This window comes from Notamacropus eugenii, chromosome 2 (assembly GCF_028372415.1).
Source record: "Notamacropus eugenii isolate mMacEug1 chromosome 2, mMacEug1.pri_v2, whole genome shotgun sequence".
NCBI classification, from domain to species: domain Eukaryota; kingdom Metazoa; phylum Chordata; class Mammalia; order Diprotodontia; family Macropodidae; genus Notamacropus; species Notamacropus eugenii.
This window is the reverse complement of record NC_092873.1, coordinates 162,944,441-162,966,682: the sequence shown is the minus strand read 5'-3', so window position 1 is coordinate 162,966,682 and position 22,242 is coordinate 162,944,441. Positions and strand designations below refer to the sequence as shown.

Sequence of the window (22,242 nt, the reverse complement as noted above, 5' to 3'; positions counted from 1 at the left end):
GCATAGTTGGCACAGTTCTAAATTGCTCTCTAGAATGCCAACCTCCTAATTTTACAAATACTAAAGCCCAGAGAATTTGAACCACGCTCATCTGTCTCCAAAAGCAAGGGTTTATTCTGGCTTTAGAGAGGAAAAAGTAGGAGTAACAAGTGAAAGTTTCAGAGAGAAAAAATGTTTCAGCTAAATGTAAGGAAATATGGAAGGTTATGGATTCTCCATTAGTGAAGAATTATCCCAAATGGGGGCTGGATAATGGCTCAATGGAAATGTTGAAGAGAGGATTCTTGTTCAGGTATAAAGTGACCTTGGAGGTCCCTTACATCTCTGAGATTCATTGATGTTTTGGTGACATTCACTATTTCTTCATTTTTCAGAGGAAGAATTTTCTCAGTGTCAGACTATGAGTTGACGATAGAACTAGGATAAGGTCATAATTGTTACTTCTGTCATCTTTTCCCCCACTGCAGTATACACAGAGATTAAGAGATTGGTTTCAAATCACTTTGTCAATGAGCCAAGTATTAGAGCCCAGATTTTTACCGTATCCGGGCTATTTTCACTAGACTCCAGAGATTAAAGCCCCAATTTCTTATGATTGTGGGAATGTAGTATTGTTCTCTTAAGCTAACCTGTCTCCCCCAATTTAGTATATTGTTTGGGGATAATATATAGAGTTAGATAATATAAATTGAGTTAATAGATTTATGACAGTCAACTATGAGTTCATAATAAGTGTTTTGACTTCTTTGAAATACCTTTATCTATTTTTCTGGACTTGTGATTTAATTGGTTTAAATCTATATTGAATTGAAATAATTTCTATATCTATCAGTCTCTGAAATCCTAATAGATGCCTATACTTATGTCTATGTCTGTATTTAAGTCTAGAACTGAAAACCTATTAGATATACAACTCCAGTTTTCCTTACAACTATACATAATTATATAGCCCTTCCTCACTCAAAAAACAAAGTCAAGTGCAAGTTATGTCATTATTTCTCTGATGGCATGGTCTTCTTCGGCAACAAAGGACAAACACACATACATATAATTATATGATTATTCAATTATATGTAAATATATTGAGTTGTTATATAATTATTCAATGGGATTTGAAAATATATACGAATGCTTCATTCATTCATGAAGAATATAAGTATCTGTTTTTTATAAAATATGATGAAAGTGAGAGATTTGGGAATGAGAGAGTATGTTAGGAAAGGTGACTAGGGTTTTTTGCCTCAAATTATACACTTATTTCTTCTGATTAACAGGGTGGTACAACCGACTGTACATTAACTTCACCTTGCGTCGCCACATCTTCTTCTTTTTGCTACAAACCTATTTCCCTGCTACCTTGATGGTTATGCTGTCCTGGGTGTCCTTCTGGATCGATCACAGAGCTGTGCCTGCCAGAGTTTCACTGGGTAAAAGAGATTTCGATAAGTTCAGAGTGATGTTGTCCATTATCCACTGTATGAAAAAAACTTATAAACTCCTCCCCAGATGCATTTTGCACAGTTGTTGCCCAAGTTGTACAAATTGTGAGTTATGGCTCTACTGAGACATGGTGAAAAAGAAAACCTGAGGGAACCAAATGGCTAATGAGAGAAAAAAGTTTAAAGCGTTATGCCTGACATTCCTTTAGTGATTTACACATCCTTCAGACACCAGATGACTGAAACAAAGGAGACTGAAAGAGAGAAATGTTCAGATACAATACTAAAGCTAACCTTTCCTAAAATGGGGCTGGAATCTAAGATCTGAAGAGGTTGAGCTATAGCTATTCTGCCAATGTTGTAATTTCCAAGTCTGGGACATTTCTTAGAAAAGAAGCATCATGGTACAATAGAAAGAGGGTTGGATTTGGAGAAGGAAGGACTGGATTTGAGCCCTGATTCTGTCCCTTAATACCTGCATGATCTTGAGTAAGCTAGGTCACCTCTTTGGGCTTCCATTTCTTTATGTGCAAAATGAAGGTGCCTCCTATCTGTTTTATGTTGGCTAAGACATGTCACCTCTCTGGGTCTCAGTTTCCCCTGCTGTAAAATGAGGAAGTTGGACTAGAATGATAAGGTGCAAGGACACCAAATTGTTGAGGTGCAAGGGGTGTGTGTGTGTCATGGTGTCATCTCAAAAGAATTCACTAAGGCTGTCTCTAAATCAAGTAACGCATTTATTCCAGGTAACACCCCAAGCAGGCTTCTTCTTAAGGAAGGTTGCAGCCCCTTAAGAGAGGCAGCTCTTTAAGGGAGACATCACCTAGCCCGGAGAAGGCAGAGAAAAGGTGTTCTCTTGGCAGGGAGATGAGGCAGTCAGGGATATGCAGGCAAGAGGTAGTAGCTTGGAGTTTTGAATCCATTGTCCAGTCCTTTTGCCCAGGGTGTAGGGGCCCCTGTTTTCATTGACCAGCCTTTTTGAATCTCATTATCTCCTAGACCTCTCTATTTGCCTAGGGTGGAGGGGCCCCTGTTTTTCTCATCAAGAAGGCTTTTCCAGTCTAAATCTAGATTCTGGAACAGGATCTTCCTGGAACATTTCTAACCCTGTTAGCAAATATGAGGCAAAGCACTGGTTACCTCAGGGAGGTGAAATATGTTCTGCCAGGAAAATGGCCTTGTTGTTTGAAGGTCAGATCTTGAGGACTCTGGTGCGGGGAGGTGACGAGGAAAGCATAGGGGAAAATCTCCCCCAAACTTACAGAGAACAAGAATGTGTACTTGTGAGTCATGAATCATATTAGTAGTTTCAGCCCAATTTCAATTTTAATCTTATTTTTATTGATTTTTTTTTGTTCTGTATCACTTTCATTTCCATTCCATTTCCTCCTCTTTCCCCTACCCAAAGAACTATCCCTTGTAATAAGAAAAAGACTTAAGACAAAAAGCAGTCCAATCAATTAACTCATCGGTCATATATGATGGTAATATCTCCACACCCACAGTCCCCCACCTCTGCAAAGAGGGTAAGGAGATTGACATTTTTTAAAAAGTGAATTCAGTGTCTGAACTAACTTGTGCCTTTCCAGGTAGCACAACTGTCCTCACTATGTCTACCATCATCACTGGTGTTAATGCCTCCATGCCTCGAGTCTCCTACATCAAGGCTGTGGACATCTACCTGTGGGTCAGTTTTGTGTTTGTGTTCCTCTCTGTGTTGGAGTACGCAGCAGTGAACTACCTGACCACCGTACAGGAGCGGAAGGAGAGGAAGCTTCGAGACAAGGTGAGAAAGAAAATCTTCCTACTTCGTTTGCCTAACAGACAGACAAATCACAAGGATTCATTCAGTGTTCATTTTGTACCAGGTACAGCTTTAAGTATTGGGGATACAAACACAATAGTAAAAAGAAAGTTCCTTCCCCCAAAGAACTTACTTCCTAATCAGGGAAGATGACACATAAAAGATTGGGGAAGGGTAGAGAAGGTACTTTGGTTGGGTTTTGGGGGCAAAATCCAGAGAGTCACAGCTGAGAGGTAACTGAAGCATGGCCAGCTTGGACCCATCCCTGAAATGGAGGCCATGAAAAGAACTCACAAATGAGAAAAGAGGACTGGTAGGATGGAGAGATGTTTTAGGGTGGGAAGGTCCAAGGTGCTTGAAGAAATCCCAGGAGAAGAAGGCAAAATCTGGAGAGTTAGAAACATAGCTAGGAAGACAATGGAGAAAAGAGATGCACATGTAAAGAAATTCCAGCTGAAACGATACTTGGCAGAAAAGTTCCCAGCTCATAGGGCTGCCAGGAGAAGTACCTCCCTGTCTTCTGAGTCAATTCAACCTTGCTCATATTCCCCAAAGTGAGGGGGAATGGAAGAATCTTAGAATGTGAAAGGCTCCTTGGTTTAGAGTGGGTCAGAGCCCAAAGAGAGGTTCAGGCACCCTTCCAAGAGTCTTTTGTCTCATTGGTAAATTTAGAAACTCTAGAGAAAAGACAATTTCCAACTGAGGAATTGTATAAGAGAGCCATGCTCACATGGGCCTACAAGAGAGGGAAGGAAAAACCATTTTGCTTGGAAAATAATTGTAACATGATTGTCTTATTAAAAGAAGAAAAATTTAGACTGGTAAATATCCACAGACTCAGAAGAGTAGGAAATAACCTTAGAGATTATCTAGTCTGATCCTTTCATTTTGTTAACAAGGAAATTGAAACTCAAAGAATCATAAACTATAGGGGCGAAAGCTAAAAAAGACCTTAGAGATCATCTAGAACTACTCCCTTCATTTTACGATGAGGAAACCAAGGCCCAGAGAAATTAAGTGACTTGCCCAAAGTGTGATATACATATTAAGTGAAAGAGCCAGTATTCAAACCTATGTTCTCTGATTTCAGATCCAGTACTAGGACCCAGCTCTTCTGTATTAGGCAGTTAAACTAATGATCCAATGTCCATTTGCTACCAACTAGTTGAAAACTAGTAGTTGAAAACTACAATGGGGGTATACCTAGAGGAGAAACTCACATTTATTTATTACTCACATATATTTATTATGTAAGTAGTCAATGAAAATAAGGAAACGTGAGATTTTTATAGATAAATTATAAAAACAACCAAGGCAGTCCATTTTTTTCGTGATGCTGTATTTACACATTGTCTCTTGAATATTCTATATCTTTTTCTGACTGTGCTAGATAATTTGAGAGAGAAAAAAGAGGGAGACAAGTTATCTATAGTTTTTTTACTTCAACATCTGAGTATATTTTTAACTTTCTGTTTTCTACTCTGCTATCATTTTCAAGTATTCCTATAGTAAATGCTAATTTTTTTGTTTTGGTCTATAATCCACTGCATTTTCCAGTATCCTGGGAGCAATTGGTTCTGCTGCTTTCACTGACGCTAAAGTGATACTACTGTAAGAGAAGGCATCTGAGAATACATGGGGAAGAAAGTAGCCGGTAGACAGGCTGGTCAAGAGATATTATCCTCTCATAGTCATGTATGCAGGTAATAGATTGGAAATGACTCTATAAGGTGAGTCATAAAATTATAGGATCATAAAGTGAGAGGTCCAAGGACCCCAGTCTAACCCCCTCATTTTAAAAATATCTTATTGATACCTGTTTTCTTTATATCATCATTTCTAGAAAGGAACATCTCCCACTCACATCGGCCAAATGATTTCTTCCTTACAACAAAGAAAAATATTAAGGAAAACCAACCAACATAGAGACTGCATCTGATAGTGTATATAGCATTCCCCATCCATGGTACCCTACCCTACTACTGAAAGCTGGAAGGTGTTTCCTCATCTTTTCTTTGGAGCCAAGATTACATATTAGAATTACTCAGTGTTTGCCAGCCCTCTTATTGTACTGATGAGGAAATGTAGGACAAAGGAATACCTTGGAACGTCACAAATTATGTTTCTTGTTGATTTTTTTGACAATGTTTAGGGAAAGACGTGGTCTCTGTATCTGTTAGTTTTTGCAAACTTATGAAGTGCCTCTCAACCTATGTAGACACTCCCAGTTCAAGGTACTATGTGGGTCTGCATCCACCTCATACCATTACTCCTAAGCCCTCACCAATGTGCTGATTTTCACTAGTCAGCTGGAGGAAATTATTAATTCAATTAAAAAGTATTTATTGAAATAGTATAGTAAGAAAAACAACAGAAAACATTTCCCCACAAATCTGGGGCATACTGCCCCACAAATACACACACCACATGTGGAAATAGTAGACATTTGTAGGGAATCCACATGGAGAGATGCACATGTATTACAAGGGCACACTCACGGAAGGGTACACACATAAGGAACAAAAGTGCTTAGGTGAGACACGTGGAGGGACAGACCCATGGGGAACGTATTGTGACCGTGGTTTACATATGGAAGGGAAACTTGTACCCAAGGCCCTGTAATACTGTGGATGTCTTCTAGTGATGCCACTGTACTGCTCCCAAGCAAGTTCAATCCCAAGAGTTCAATATTTGCCAGACAATCCATCTCTACAAGGAGTTGTTCCCTGCTGGTTTCACATGGATGCTGCCGATTGGCATTGGTTGCTGCTGGGTTTTGCCAGGCATAACAGCCCTGGGCTTGAGGGTGTGGAATGTCTTTCTGCCTCCAGCTGGAGACCTCTACTAGGGAGCTATTTCTTCTGCTTAGAGGAAGAGTGACCTCTGCCTAGCCCTTTTACCTTAAAGCCCAGAGGTTTTTCCTGATGCAATTCTTTTGAAAAAGGCAGAAACCCTAACATAGTTAAGTGACTGGACTAGGGGAAAAAAATCTAGCAAGTATTTTTCCCCATAAGGAAGCATTTGTCTGTTTCTTAGAATCTTGATGAAGATGGGAATTTCCAGAAGAGTCATTGTCTCAGGTGCCAAACTCTTGGGAATGCAGAGCAGCCCTAGTTAGCCAGTGCTTTCAGGTCTGAATCTATTTTTAAGCTTTATTTTCTAATCATGGGGGATTGCTTCTCTGTCTGATACTTCTTTCTAACTTAGTGTCAGAAAATCTTAGTAACCCATTTCTGAATTTCCACAAGCTAAATGTTCTCAGTCAACATCCATTTGGACAGTAGTCTTTCAGCAAACTTCCAAGGTGTTTAGGTTTCCTTGTTTCTCAATTCCAAAATTCTTTTGCTCTCCCATACAGATTAATAGCTGGAATGAAGCTAAGCCCAGGGAGCAAGATTATTGTCTCTTTCATGTATACCAGTAAAGTCTTTCTCAGTTTTGAGCCCTCTCTACAGGCACAAGGAAGGGTTCCATATTGGGGAAATGAAGTGAGGTTAAGGGAAAACGATTGGTAGAAAAACAGAAGGCAACAATAAAATTTATTTAAAATGTCTAGACCAGGGGTAGGGAACTTTCTGTCTTAGGCTTAGGTCCTCAAGTGTGGCCTTTGACTGAGTCTCAACGTCATAGAACAAATCCCCTTAATAAAAGGATTTGTTCTGTAAAATTTGAATTCAGGCTAAAGGCTGTACTCCACATGTGGCCTCCAGGCCCAAAGTTCCCCACCCCTGATCTGGACCCTGGGCAAATCACTTAACCCAGTATGCTTTGATTTTCTCATCTGTAAAATGAACTGGAGAAGGAAATGGCAAACCACTCCAGTATCTTTGCCAAGATAACCCCAAATGGGGTCACGAAGAGTCAGATGCAACTAAAACAACTGAACAAGACATTCAATATGGCATAAAAATCTATCATATCCTTAAAGAAAAGCAACAGGGACACCTTTCCTGCTGCAAATGTAGATGGAAAGCACAAACCATAAAGCTATTTTGAGTCTTTCCAGGGGACCTGAAAAAATTTATCTGTCACATGGTATTTAATAAAATGCAGCTTCAAATTAAATAAAAATGAACAGACTGCTATAATCATTTTACATGAAAAACATTGAAAAAAAAACATTATCTACCAAGTAATCACACGAAAGGAATTAAATTACATATTTAATTATTCAAAATGATTATTCCTTATAACGAAGAAAAGACAAAAGGTAATTTAGGCATTTGAAACCATTGTTCCTCTATATTAGTAAACACACACAATATGGACAGGATTATTGAGAGTAAAGGGCCTGCTACAAAAACAGAAATAAAGACCAACTGTCTGACCATAAACAATACATACATAGTTACCAGAAACAGAAACACCAACATCTGGGTTTTCAAAGCTGGGGGTCTCCTTAGTAGCTACCCAGAGTCTCATCTGGCCAAACAAATACTTCCAATGAGTAAGACCCAAAGGAAAACCTCACCTCAGGGTATTTATACATTTTTCAGAGCCAGAGGACATCACAACCCTTGAGAACCAGTGCCTCAATAGAAATTAACAAAAGGTGTGGGCCTCCCCTAATCAAGCTTCCCTTAAGGGGCAGGTACATTAATGTGTGGGGAAGATCTTTAATCTCATTAGCATTACAGATACTTACAAACTGGGTGACCCAGGACAAGTCACTTATCCTCTGCTTCAGTTTCTTCAACTATAAAATAGGGATAGTAATAGCATCTACCGCTAGGGCTGTTTAGAGGATCAAATGAGATAATACTAGTAAAACACTTAGTGTAATGTATAGCACATGGCAGGTGCTCAATAAATGTTTGTTCCCTCCCCTATTTAGCTGTGTACATGTAGTTTTCCCTGATAGGAGTAAGATTCTTTTTATTTTTCATTTTTTTTCCAGTGCAAAATAGTAGTATTTTATTTTTTTTTTCCAATTCCATGTCTTCAATGTTCATTTTTAATTTAGATTTTGAGTTCCAAACCTTTTCTCCCTCCTCCCTTTCCCTCCCCTTTCCCAAAGACAGCAAGCAATCTGATATAGGCTGCACATGTACAATCATATTAAACACATTTCCACATTAGTCATGTTGTGAAAGAAGAATCAGAATAAAAGGGAAAAACCAAGAGAAAGAAAAAGCAAAACCAAAGAAGTGATAATAGTGTGCTTCCATCTGCATTTAGACTCCATAGTTCTTTGTCTGGATGTGGATGGTATTTTCCATCGTGAGTCTTTTGGAATTGTCTTAGATCATTGTATTGCTAAGAAGAGCCAAGTCTATCAAAGTTGAACATTGCACAATGTTGCAGTGTACAATGTAGGAGTAAGATTCTTGAGAACAGTGATTAGTTCCTTTTTGTCTTTATATCCCCAGCATTTAGCGTAGGGCTTTGCACATAGTAGGTGCTTAATAGATACTTCTTGAATGAATGAATATAATCTCAGGTAAAGCCACAAAGTGTCTATATTACAGTAATGCTTTCTAAATATGACCTTTTTAGGATAAAAGAAGATTAGTGATAATGTTTTCTGCTACTAATCTGACTGTGACTTCCTAATAAATATCCGATTATGGACATATTAATTTATAGATTTAAGAAATATAGGAAAAAAACTAGTACAAATGAATGACATTAAATTTCCAAACTATTACAGTTATTGGAACTTGAGAACAGAACACATTTTGTTTTCTTTTTTGCTCTTAATTATGTCTATGAATATACAGATCATAACCATTAAATCTAGCATTTGTTTGTTTCTCCTCCTGCTTCTGTATGGGATAGAGCAGAAATAGAAGCACAGAAACCAGAGAAATGGAAGCAATGTTTGGGGAGTTAAGAGATTTGAGCTTTAAATCTTAGCCCTGCAAATTATTAGCTGAGGGGCCATAAGCAAGTCACTTTTTCTCCCGGGCTTAGTTTTCTCTGTAAAATAAGGGAATTTTATTGGGTCAGTGATTCTCAAAGTGTTATCTACAGACTCCTGGGAATCCCCAAGACCTTTTCAGGAGTCTATGAAATCCAAATTATTTTCATAATAATACTAGGATGTTACTAGCCTATTAAGATACTCCTTTCTTTTCCAACTACACATTTTTATGAAGCTAGATTTTCTTTTTGAAGTAATATCAACTGAAACAATCTATCACAATGGATTGCATGCAGAAACATATGAGAATCTAGCCATCTTCTATCAAGTCAGACATTAAAGATTTTACAAAATATGTGAAATGATCCTATTCATCATCACATTAAATTTTCTTGTTTTGGAAAATATTATTATTTTTCATAAAAATATTTGTGTTGTGATTTTATTATTTTTAAATGGATTAATATTTTAAAATTCTATCACTTTTAATTTCTAACATGGCAAATATTGAGAGATATAACCCACATAAACAAAAATTCTTTGGAGTCCTCAATAACTCTTAAGAGTTTAAAGAAATTCTTAGACCCAAAGTTTGAGAACTGTTAGATTAAGTGGTTGCTAAGGGCTCTGACAATTTTACATCCTATAATCCTGTGAATTTAGGAGATCTGAATTTCATCCTGGCTCTGTCATTCATTTATTGTTGTGGGTAAATATTTTTCCTTTCCCTGACCTTAGTTTCCTCCTCTTTAAAATGAAAGGATGAACCAGGTGACCTCCCTATGACCCTTTCCAGCTCTAACCCTATGATGCCATGTTATTTTGGGACTGAAAACCAGAAATCCCTAAATATGCTGAATGATGTATAAAGTTCAGTTTTGTGTACCCTTCTGTGCTCTAATGGATGTGTGACACCTTGGCCCCCTGCTCAGATTAGAAAGAACTAGACTTTAAAAATTGGTCATTTATCCACACTTTAATCAATATCCAAGGAACCAATAAATTGGACCTGGAAATAAGCTGATGTAGAAAAGGGTGATTTTTATTTTCAGGAATTTTTAAAAAAGCAATTCCTGATTTCTAATTTAAAACTTGAAAAAAAATTTCATTTTTATGAGGTATTTCAGATTAGAAGTTGGAAAAACAGTAAAAACTTGGGAGTTTTCTTCTTCCCTTTTTTTTTAAAGACTAAACTTTTAAACCTCAAAAAGTGCTCTTCCCTCCTCCCCCATAAAAGGCAATAATTTCAGGCCAATTCTAATTTTATATAAAATTTTAAAAATTTAATATTTTATTTTCCCTCCAATTACATGTAAAAACATTCTTTTTTTCAAGTTTTGAGCTCCAGATTTTCTCCCTCCCTTCTTCCCTTCATTTGACATGGGTTATACATATTGCAATCATGCAAAACACATTTCCATATACATGAAATTATTAATCTCTCTTTGCTATATAAAATTTCATGACTTCCACTAGAAAATTTTAAAGCTCTGTAGAAATAGGAGCAAGTTGAATAATTTCATCATCTCTGTTTCCCAGATGGAGAAACCGGGGCACTGAAGGATTAAGGATTAAGGCCAGCAGGCACAGCATGAATCAGAGGTGGGGAGAGCCAAGAGCAAATCTGGATCTCCAGTGCAGAATCTGATATATCTCATTGCCTAATCAGTCAAAAATGTCCCCTACTAGACTGTAAGCTTCAAGCAAGCAGGAATTATTCCTTGTTCATCTTGGTGTGGGAAAGGCTGCTTGGACTTAATTCAATGAATTGAATACATTTATTAGATACTTGCTAGTAAGATAGGTAGCTAGGTGGTGTAGTGGATAGAGTAACTGGACTTAATGTCAGGAAGACCTGAGTTCAAATCTGACATGAATACTTGCTAGCTTGGTGACCCTGGACAAGTCACTTAATCTCTTCAAGACTTCAGTTTCCTCAGCCACAGAATGGAGATCATAAAAGCATCTCCCTCCCAGGGCTGATGTGGGGCTCAAGTGAGTTAGCATGATGCAAACCTTAAAACACTATATAACTTAGTAACTGTTGTTCATCCTTCGCTTTTGAAGAGGACCAAAGACATCACGGTTGATGTCTTGACTTCTGTGTGAATTGGATTTAAGTGAGGCAGAGTTGTGCAGAGTCGTCAGCCTCACTCTCTCTTCCTGAATTATTGACTTGCCTTTTCTCCTATTACCATTATTAACTATTATTATATACAAGGCATTTTGCTAGATTCTGATGATATACAAAGACAAAAATGAAACCATCTTTAACCTTAATGCTTACATCCTATGATATGATGTCTACACAGTAACCATTCAAGGCTACTTTGAATTTGAATCTTTTGCAGGTGCCTACCCAGAGTATCTCCCTCCCTTTCCTCTATAAGATTGATCTTCTCCTCTTTTTAGACAAATATCTAATAATTCATAGAATAGCATTTGTAAAAAGGACTGTTTGCTCTATTTGACTTCAGAGAGCAGAACTAGGCTTGATGGCAGAGAAAACTTCCTCACGTTGAGAGCTGTTGCAGAGCAGAATAGGCTGCTCCAAGCCCCATCACTTGATGGACACCTTCAGGGCAAGGGACAAGAAGACTCCCATCTCACCCAAGGGGAAATTCTCTGAGCAAAAGCTGGATGATCACTTATGAGGTTATTATAGAGGGAACTTCTGTTTAGGAATGGATTTAACCTCTAACTTCTGAGGTTCCATGACTCAGTGAACTTAATGAAAGTCAAGCAAGTCTCCATGTTGAAAAAAAGCATCATCCTCATTAAGTCTTTTTCTTTAGATCTTTTGATGCTTAATGCCCACCATTTTTCCTTTGTGTTGGTTGTCCTTAGGTCCCGTGCCTGTGTGGGATGCTTCATTCAAGAACCATTATGTTGGATGGCAATTATAGTGAATCAGAGGCCAACAGCCTAGCAGGCTACACAAGAAGCCACATAATGACTGATGAAGAAAGACAGGAGAAAATTGTGGTCCATTTGGCCCTGAGTGATGAATCTAACCCATCCAGAAAGAAGGGACTGAAGAGCCATGTGGGGCTACACATCATTCAGAACACTCATGTCATAGACAAATACTCCAGATTGATATTTCCTGCCTTCTACATATTTTTTAACTTAATATACTGGTCAGTCTTTTGCTAGATGTGATGAGACAGCACCTGTGTGAAAGGTTAGGTGTGTTTACGCACCTGGTACATTCACAGCAAGGTGGGATGAAAAGAACCCTGAGTTTGGAGTCAGATATCATTTCTTCCATTTGCTGATGTGATTGTGGACAAAGCATCTGACTTTTCTGTATCTCAGATTCTTCCTTGGTAAAATGAGGAGGTTGGACTAGATTACCTGTAAGAGTCCTGCTAGTTCTAGTTCTACATCTGTGATCCTGTTACGTGATGAATTTTCCTTCCTCAGCTAGATGGTGCAGAGGGTCAACACTAGGTTTAGAGTCAAGAAGACCAGAGTTCAAATCCTACATCAGGATTACTTACTAAATGTGTGACCTGGGCAAGTCACTGTTTCCTCAACTGTGAAATGGGGATCATAGCACCTACCTCACAGGATTGTTGTGAGGATAAAATGAGATATTTGTAAAGCACTTAGCATAGTGCCTGACCTAGGTACTTTGATAAGTGCTTGTTCCCTTAATACCTTTCTCTCTTTCCCCATATTTCAGAGCAGGAAGTCCCAGACACCTCCTCTCACTGGCAACTTTGCACACAGTGATGCTGAGACCTTGTCACAACCTTGTCAACAAGCCTTTACTTGTCATGGAACTTTAGCTAAGCCTTGGGCACTTTGGATGAAACTGTCCTAATTAGTAAAGAGAATGCTGATTTAAAAGTGAATTGGGTTCTTTTTCTTCTTCTGATCCTCATGATTCCAGACTCACTGACTCCAGACACGTTGAGAGAGAGACAGACAGACTTGGGAAGCTGTAGGAGAAGCCAGCTCCTAACATTTTCTGATTTCTATTTTACTTCCCAAGAGACTTTGGAGAGAAATTTCCCCTTGGGTGAGATTGGACCTCTCTCTTTTGTCTGGGAGCAAAATATCTCCTTTCAAGTCAAAAAAGAGGCACTGAATTGGTCCAATGTCTCTAGGGAAGCAAACTAGAAATTAAGGACTTATTGAGAAGCCAATTTTTCCTACAAATCTTCTGCTTCCTAAATCTGTTTCTCCATGTGTCTGGAGTTATTCCAGGAGAAAGTCTGGAACCACACATGTCCTCTCTTGAAGAGAAATTTTTTTTTAAAAAAAATCTTATCCAAAGCTCTCATACCAACTCTGCCCTCACATGGGCATACAGTGTTGTTAGCATTCTTTCTACCGATTAGCAGTGTCTCATGAAATATGCCTAAGACTTGGTTCTAGCTAGGCATAACTGTATTCCACTTGTTTTCCTTCCCTGGTATTTTCAGTATTGCATCTTACCTTCTGGCAAAGTCCCCTCTCTCTGGACCTGTCTTGGGAGCTAGCTTAAAGAAGCTCTCGTTGATATATTATGTTTCATATTGTTTGTCCTTCATTTTCAAAGAGGACCAATGATATCATGGGTGATGTCTTGACTTGTGTGTGAATTGGATTTAAATGAGAAACTGACCAATATTTTACAAGACCTAAAATAAGCTGCTGAATCAAAAATTTCATTGATTCATCTGGGGAGATAAGGAGAAAAAAGTGAAGGACAACCTCATGGGGGTTCTCTGGGTGCAGAAATGGAGATTAGAATTCAAAATAACTATGAAAAGTCTGAGGAGACAAAGGGAAAAGAACCCACTAAATGCATGAACTCCAAGCTGAAAGTGACTCGTTCTGTAAGGGTTGGCTGGAAAAGGACCTTGTGATAGTAAGGAACATTGTTCTGTCTTGAGAGCACCTATAGGAGACTCACTTGTCCCTTGGAAACCCTGCTTAGGTTTCTTTAGAGTCAGAACTCTCGGGTGATTCATACCTCTGACTCATGGCATCACCTCACCATGCCAGCCAAGTACAGGTAGAGAGAAGGGACAGAGACTTGATTATAATTAGGTGACAATTCTTTGGGAAGGTAGGTAGGAAGGCAGAAGAAGGTAGAATCAACTTCCTTTTGCATCTGTTCTTTCTTACTTATGGCTAGAGCTATATGGTTATGACACACAGACAGTTTCCCACTCTACCCATCAGGGTGTTTGGTTGTTCTAATTGAATCTTGATTGGTCAAATTTCAAGGAGTGCTGGGAGTTGTCTGAAGGACCTTCTCTTACATCGCATCATTCAAGCAACCATGCCTGAGTGAGGCCAGCACTGGAAAGGACAACGGGACTGGGGGCCACAAACAACTTCTTCTTTCTCCTTTTCCAGGTTCGTCACTTGCTCCCTTCTTCAACTGTGAGTAAGAAGGAGTCACCTGTTGCTCCATTTTTCTGTATTCCAATAACTTCTTAGGAGTTTGTGGAGACTGCTTCATTATAATCTTTAGTAGTTTATGAAGTTATGCAGAAGATGGGAGAGTGTTATCATTACCCAATAAAGTCTCTAGCCACTTGCTTGAGGACCTTCAAGATAATAATACTTTCTCTTTCACAGTTCTAGGGAACAGGATAAATAGGCTGGCCACTTGGTGAGTGAATTCTTTGGCCATGGTAACCCATGAAACAAAGAAAGCTACAAAAAGATGCTATTATGTGTGCATCCCTTCTACTTCTGTAAAGTGGTAGAAAAGAAATGCAAAAAGAATTATCTATAAAATTTAACTTAACTGTTGGTACTCTTAATGTGAGACTTTGTTAATGACCAACTTGTAGACTTACTACTAGGTGAACTGGATCATATCAGTGTTGATATTCTTGCTACAGATAATAATGAGATAAGAAATATAACTGGTTATTGATGTATGATTCATTACCAAATCAGCTGTTCATATACACAGGCCATTAACTATAAGAAAAGATAAAAATCAACATTAAATTAGAAGAAAACATAAAAATGAGAAGATATGGGCACAATAAAAATGGCTCAATGCTGACCTACTTAAAATTACTATTGACATTTAAGAAAATGATGTGACTGCAGACATGGCCATTGATTAGCACCATTTCCTAGGGAAGTAAGCAATATAAGATCATTACTACAAAAAGGAGGATAGAAGCACTTCAAAATTACCTAAAGCAAAAAACAGTCTCCTTGTCAAGTGAAGAGATGTGGCAGCCAAGGGCAACATTGGTTTATAATATAAACTCATTTGCAAGAGAAGATTATGAGGTGTATCTCTTCAAAAAAATTGAGAAATTGCACAAGGCAAAACCAGTTTACAGAAAGATGCTTAGGATGAGAAACAATTGGTCCAGGTCATCCCAAAAGCATTTGAAGTGAAATGAAAAAAGTATTTATTTAGTACTTACAATATACTGGGTACTGTGCTAAGGGCTGGGGAATACAAATGCATCCTCAGAGATTGTATGGTCTGAAAGAGGAAGACAAAAAACAAATAAAGGAGTGACGGCCAGGGTTGGGCAGTGCCTCACAGCATTATGAGTTGGTCAATTGGCATTGATCATTCTAGAAGCAATGGTACCATTGATTTCATTGTAGAGCAAGATGTGGAGTTTGCAGTGGAAGGCAGACTAGGCAGATAGTAAAAAGGCTTGGGAGAATGACTATATAGAATGTGACAATGAAGCATGGGCTAGGACCAGCTCATAGAGAGGTCTAAGTAAGTTGTACCTCATCAAAGGCATGCTTGATGAAAATATGAGAAGGGAACAAGCAGGCTTTTGCCAATGAAGTCATATAGTAAGTCACTTTACAGTCATACAGTTGACTGAAAAAGACAGTAGAATACAAGATTCCACTGTACTTGTTTTTGACTCTGAAAAAGCATTTGACTTCATTGGATTAAAGGCTCTCCTCCACCAAAGTATAAAAGATTTTTTGGTATATACAGTATTGGAGCTAACTTTCTTTGTTCAATAATCCTCTTTTTAATAACAAGCGATGCATAGAATGGAGACCTGTGCTTGCCAAAGGTAAAGAGAGACCTAATGGCCAGAGTAGAGTCCAAGTAGAAGAGAGATTCCCTCCAAATGGTGAAATCCTCCAGTGGATTCAGATTGAAGGCAATTGTGTTGATTACAGCAAGCCCTAGAACATTTCAGAGTATCCTAAATGAAAACTATAATTGCTCAAGAGTTGGGCCTGACTATCCATGTTAAAATGTATCCATGGGAAAAAGGTATAAAGAATACCTTACTATATGATGTGCCCTATGGTCCGGTACATCAATACTTGTGTCCCAGGCAGACATTGCAGATGGAGAATTAAACAGGAGGAGGAGAGTGGGCTGGATTGATTTTGGGACTCTGGAAAATTGCACCATGTTTTTTGTTTTTAAATTTGTTTATTTTTAGTTTAAAACATTCAGTTCCACAAGCTTTTGAGTTTTAAATTTTCTCCCCCTCCCAACCCTTCCTCCTCCCAAAGATGGTGTGCAACCTGATATAGGCTCTCTCTATATATTCATATTAAACATATTTTCACATTAGTCATGTTGTAAAGAAGAATTATAACTAATGCAATGAACCATGAGGAAAAAAAAAACAAATGAGAGGGAGAGAGAAAATGGCATGCTTCTATCTGCATTTAGACTCTAATTCTTTCTCTGGATATGGATAACATTTTCCATCTTGAGCCTTCTGAAGTTGTCTTAGAAGCTTGCATTGCTGAGAAGAGCTAAGTCTATCAAAGTTAGTCATTATACAAGGTGGCTGTAACAACCCTTCACTCAGGATCAGTTCATATAAGTCTTTCCAGGTTTTTCTGAAGTCTCCCTGCTCATCATTTCTTATAGCACAATAGTATTCCATTACATTCATATACCATAGCTTGTTCAGCCATTCTCCAACTAATGGGCATCCCCTCAGTTTCCAATTCTTGGCCACCACAAAAAGAGCTGCTGTAAATATTTTTTGTACATGTGGGTCCTTTTCCTATTTGTATGATATCTTTGGGATATAGCCCTAGAAGTGCACAATGTTTTTAATGACTCCCAAACTGATATCCTTGTGGAAAGTCCCCATTCTCAGCTTACATTTTATACAGAGTAACAGGATCACTAGACTAATTTACACATGGTCAAGCTGAATTACAGAAGAACCTCCACTGGAGATTGCCTCTGAAATGTATCATTGCCTGGGTTCTTAAGTATGATACCAGTAGGGCACAAACTCTGATAGGTCCTAGTGAGGTGGATATGTTTTGGTATAGGCCTGGCAACAGAACATGCAAGGATAAGTCTCACTAAATGAAGAGATTGTTTAAATCATAGAGGAGTTGGAATTTTTAGAGCTGAAGATCATAGGATCATAGGTCTAGACATGGAAAGAACCCTGGGGACCATCTATCCAACTCTCTCATTTTACTGATAAGTAAACTGAGGCCCAGAGAAGTTAAGTGACTTGTCCAAAGCAACAGTAGCAGAGCCAGAACTAGATCCTAGGCCCTCTAACTCCAAATCCCATGTTCTTTCCTCTATGGTAGGTTACCTTCTACAAATCACTGATCCATGAGGTATTAAAGTGGTCCAATTAACTAGCTCTATTTATGTAGATGGGCTTTGAATATGACACCTTATCTCATGCTTCAGGATAAAATGGAACTTCTTTTCCTAACTTTGATGATCATAAATGACAGTAGGAAGGGAAGAAAAGAAACCACCAGTTCCTGATTTGGGCTCTCTGCTGTCAGATATTGGTATGTGCCTTGGGGTTGGAATGAGATGTCCTTATACATCATTTAAGACGCTGTCCTTGAAGTGAAATGATGTTTAGGCATGCAGAGTATCTGAAATATATAGATTTAAACAAAGAGTAGTGACAATACATATTCCTCTCTGAACAAGACCATCCCCTTAAGGAATGTGTTGAACCCACAGGCCTTCGGCATTTGGATTTTTTCCCCTCCTTTTCTTCTTCATTTTCACTGAAAAAGGAATAATATCTTAGTTTGGGACATTTCCTGGAGATTAGTTGCTGGTTGGCAAACAGCTGATTCCCATAGTCCTCACTAATCCCAAAGAAATGCTACATGTGTTAGTCATCTCTACTTAAAACTGCAGGTAAATTGAAGGCTTCATGTCCTAAATTCATCCAAGGGATAGTGCTCTGAATAGTTCTGATTAAGAGCTAAATCCCAGAGCCAGGTGGGCTCTCAGTCCCTTGCCTCTGCTTTTCCTGACAGAGCTGAGTAGAGAGCTTCTGTAGGCTCTTGACCTGGAATATATAAACACATCCCATTAGCAGATTGGGATAAAACACTGAATGCTGGTATTATGGAAAAAAGCTCTGACGGCTCTGCAGACCTTCAGATGTCCTGTTAGAACCTAAAGTGCTTTATCATGAAAAGGCATTTCTGAAAAACAGTGAGAGCACCAGGTTTGGGATTATTTCAAAAGATAATTTTAGGAAGAGAAAAAGAGAGGATGGGATGAAGGAGGATGGAGGAAAAGAAAAAAAATAAGGAGAGAAGAAGGAAGGGGAGAGAGAGACAGACAAAAACAGAGAGAGGGGAGGGGAAGGAAGGCTGAATGAAAAGAAAAAAAAAAAGAAAGCCAGAGGGCAGGCCTCAAACGCAATAAATACCTGCTCATATCATACTAATAGTCCTGGAACAATTTGCTATGGTTAATTTAAAATTCCAGTTAACTCACAGTACATACTTTATACAAACTGCCACATTTTTAAGAATCAACACTAAAATTTTATTCAAGATAATTTAATATTTCTTTGATGATTCAGAAGACACTTCAGGATCTTACATTACCTCCTGGTCATCATTAAGAACATTAAGCATCACTGTACACTATACTACAGAAATGATTCTCATTATCTAAACGGTCTTAGTTATTTGGATTCTATATAAACTGTTGGTTCGAGTTCATTGGGTTAAGTTAAAGTCAGTTAATCTGTAAAGTGAATAAGCAAGTTAGGGGAGTCAGGGGTGAAAAAAAAGACTTGGTGGTTCATTTTATTTCTGTGACTGTGATTCCTGGTTACTTCACCCTTGCTTTTCATGGGCTCTGGAGGCCTGGGACCCCAAATCCTCTAGACTTTGTTATTCCTTAAAAGACTACGATTTCCCCACATGCATGGATTACAGTGTTTTTATTAGCATAGTAGAATTTAATGCCTGAAGAAAGGGAAACCTAGAGCAATATTGACTTTTCACATTACTTGTCACAAACTTGACTCCCCACTGGAAAGACCTGCTGGGAAATTATTAGGATGGCTCTATTTCAAAGATTGCTTTCTCTGTGTTTTCATCAATAAATATCTCTTTTTATGCAACCACGAGATACATGGCATACTCCTGTCAGACTAGACTACTATAGGCAAAGATCTGGTTATGCGTTTGTTCAAAAATCTATTGTCTATTGAACAGAGTTTAAATTCTTTTGCATGATATTCAAGACTCTTCACAATTTTGGAACATGCTGAATTCCCAGCTTTATCTCATATCACTCTCACCTACTTATGCTATGCTTGGGCAAGTCACTTTATTTCCCTTTGCCTCAGTTTCATCATCTATAAAACGAGGGGGTTAGACTAGATGATCTCTGAAGTCCTTTCCAGTTTGTGGGTCTATGATCCCTGAATATGCCTTTCTGTGCCTTTGTTTACTTGGTTCCTAGAATATCTCCTTTCTCCTCTTCACCAGTTAGATTTTTACCCGTCCTTGAAAGACCAATTTAAATCTCAGCCCCTCTGTGATGTATTCCTTGACCTCCTTAAACAGTAATGACCTTTTTCTCCTCTTTCCTCACATAGCACTTTGCACATTGATAATGTACTTATCCTCTATTATTTTGTATAATAGTTACTATGGATTTGTCATATTACTTTATTGAATTCTGAGAAGGCAGAGACTTAAATAAACTTTATCTCTTACCTAGTATAAAGCTCTGCACATATTATGTAGTCAGTTTGTTAAATTATTTGAACTGAATTCAAAATAACTGTCTCAGTAAAAGCTGTAATTAGCTAATTATGTGAGGCTTAAGAAAAAGTAATAAAAGTAATCCTTTTACAGGATCAGAGGCATGGTTTTCATAGCAATAAATACTATACAATGGGAAGCCCCTAATCCTAAAGACAGAGGCACCACATCTCTAGCTCCCTACATGGAATAGTCATGATTGAAACCTCTTCATGTGAAAAAAAAAATAAAGGTACTTCAAAGTGGTGATGGGTTGGAGATGTTTGGCAGATGGAAACTGCTGAGGGCCAGGATGGAATGCGGTTGACAAGTTCAGGATAGACCTTCGGGGAAATTCTTCTTTGAGACTGTGCTCATTGTCCTCCGGAATGGCTCTCCATGCCCCCTGGATGTTGCTGTCTCCCTGAGATAGACAAGAGAACTACAGAGTACAAGGGATATGTAAAATAGATGCCCTCTAGGCTAACAGTCTTTAAGACAATAAGACTGGCCAAATCACTAGGACAGGAGATGAGCAGTATGTCACATAGACTTGCAGTTTCTGTCTATAAATACCCTAACCCTCAGGTCAATAAACGGAGTTGGCCTATCTTCTCCCACCTGCCCGCGTGTCTTTCTTCTTCACCACATCACCAAGCCGCATGGGGACACAGGCTGTCCACCACAGGAAACTACCCACTCTTTATCTCTGGCCCCAACTTTTGTGTGTTTGAGCCATGCTTTTTAAGCTCCTCTCTTCAGGCATCATATGGCCACAACTGTTCTTTTTGTCAATCCCCATGCTCTCTAACCTGGTGTTGGGGAAGAGAAATTTGTTTGTGGCTTCTGCCTTGGTGGGCTTCAACCCTCTTCTATTTACATCCTCCCATCAAAATGCTATTGGATCATTCTGTGTCTGAGTATGTCATGGAGTAAGTTTGCCTTTCTCTGCCATCATTAATATATTTATTTATAATAATACAGAGCTATAATAATATGTATTGATAATATCTCTTTTGTTAACTCAAGAACCCAGTTGGAAAAAATCCTCAGCAATTAGAAAGACAACTTTCTTCTTTCTATGCCCTTGGGTGACCATGGTCCTTTTAAACGCATTGAATCTCCCCAAGAATACACACACACACACACACACACACACACACACACACACACACACACATGCTGAACTATATCTTAGATGAATTGCTTTCTTTTGAGAACTCATGACCAATGTAGAAAGTGAACAGAATCTTGCACATATGAAGAATGTGATATAGAGCCAGAGCAAGTAAGGGTTGGGAGGGAATGAGAAGAGATAAGTGTTTCACTAATTTTGTCCTGGGCTTCAGAAAAATGACCACTATTTTGTACTGGCTTTAGGTGACCTTGTATCCTTCAGCTATAGTGTTTTTCCAACTGATTACAAGCATCAGGAACATCTACAGTGGGGACACTGAGCTCCTGTCCAAGGTACTGATATGGCAAGTCTTTCAATCTCCTCCATTTGCTTGACACTCTCCAGCTTTTCTCAAGGTTTTACTTTTCCTGTCACCCACAGGGCCAGAAGAGAGTCATCTCATTGGTCACAATCTGTTGGCACTGGGGACCCAGCTAGGAGAATTCATTTTATATTAAAATAGGGACCCCCAAAGGCATCATGAGGTCCTAGGAATGGTTCCCACTGGCAGTACATTCAACCCTGACTAGGTATTCCCATCTGCCACCTGGAATTTTTTTTAGGAGAGACTAAGAGAGTAGGAGAAATTACAAGAGATGGATAGAAAGATGAGCTGCAGGTCAAGGAGGAAGGCGAGAGGAAAATAATGTTTTGTATCTCCCTCAGAAATAGAGACAGAAAAAAGAAAAAAGTGATGGACCTTCCCTTCAAGTTCCTCAACCTGCAACTTTGTAAACCTCTTCTTGATCTCAGCTTTGACCTGAAATTAGCAAGGAAACTTCTTGAAAATTTGTTTTTTGCTCTCTGTGTTGGGGATTAATAGTCTTTTATGCAGTTTCCTTTTTATCTTTTTTATATGTTAAAATGTTTATGTTTGCTGGTGTTGGTCAAGTTCATAATATTAAGAAAATATTTTTAGTGTATTTTTATTTCATTACAATTTTTAATATTAATTTTTAAAAATTCTGAGTTCCAAATTCTCTCCCTACCTCCTGCC

General features: G+C 38.5%; 1 protein-coding gene across 1 annotated transcript in view; it reads left to right on the top strand.

The window, feature by feature from the left end:
• Nucleotides 1-18,424, top strand: part of LOC140526528 (gamma-aminobutyric acid receptor subunit rho-2) — a 68,950-nt gene extending 50,526 nt beyond the window's left edge. The window contains exons 7-9 of the mRNA XM_072642812.1: nt 1,275-1,427; nt 3,029-3,225; nt 11,954-18,424. Coding sequence (XP_072498913.1) covers nt 1,275-1,427; nt 3,029-3,225; nt 11,954-12,262 — 659 coding nt within the window. The 3' untranslated portion in view covers nt 12,263-18,424. The remainder of the gene's footprint in view (nt 1-1,274; nt 1,428-3,028; nt 3,226-11,953) is intronic.
• The last annotated feature ends 3,818 nt before the right edge of the window (nt 18,425-22,242 follow it).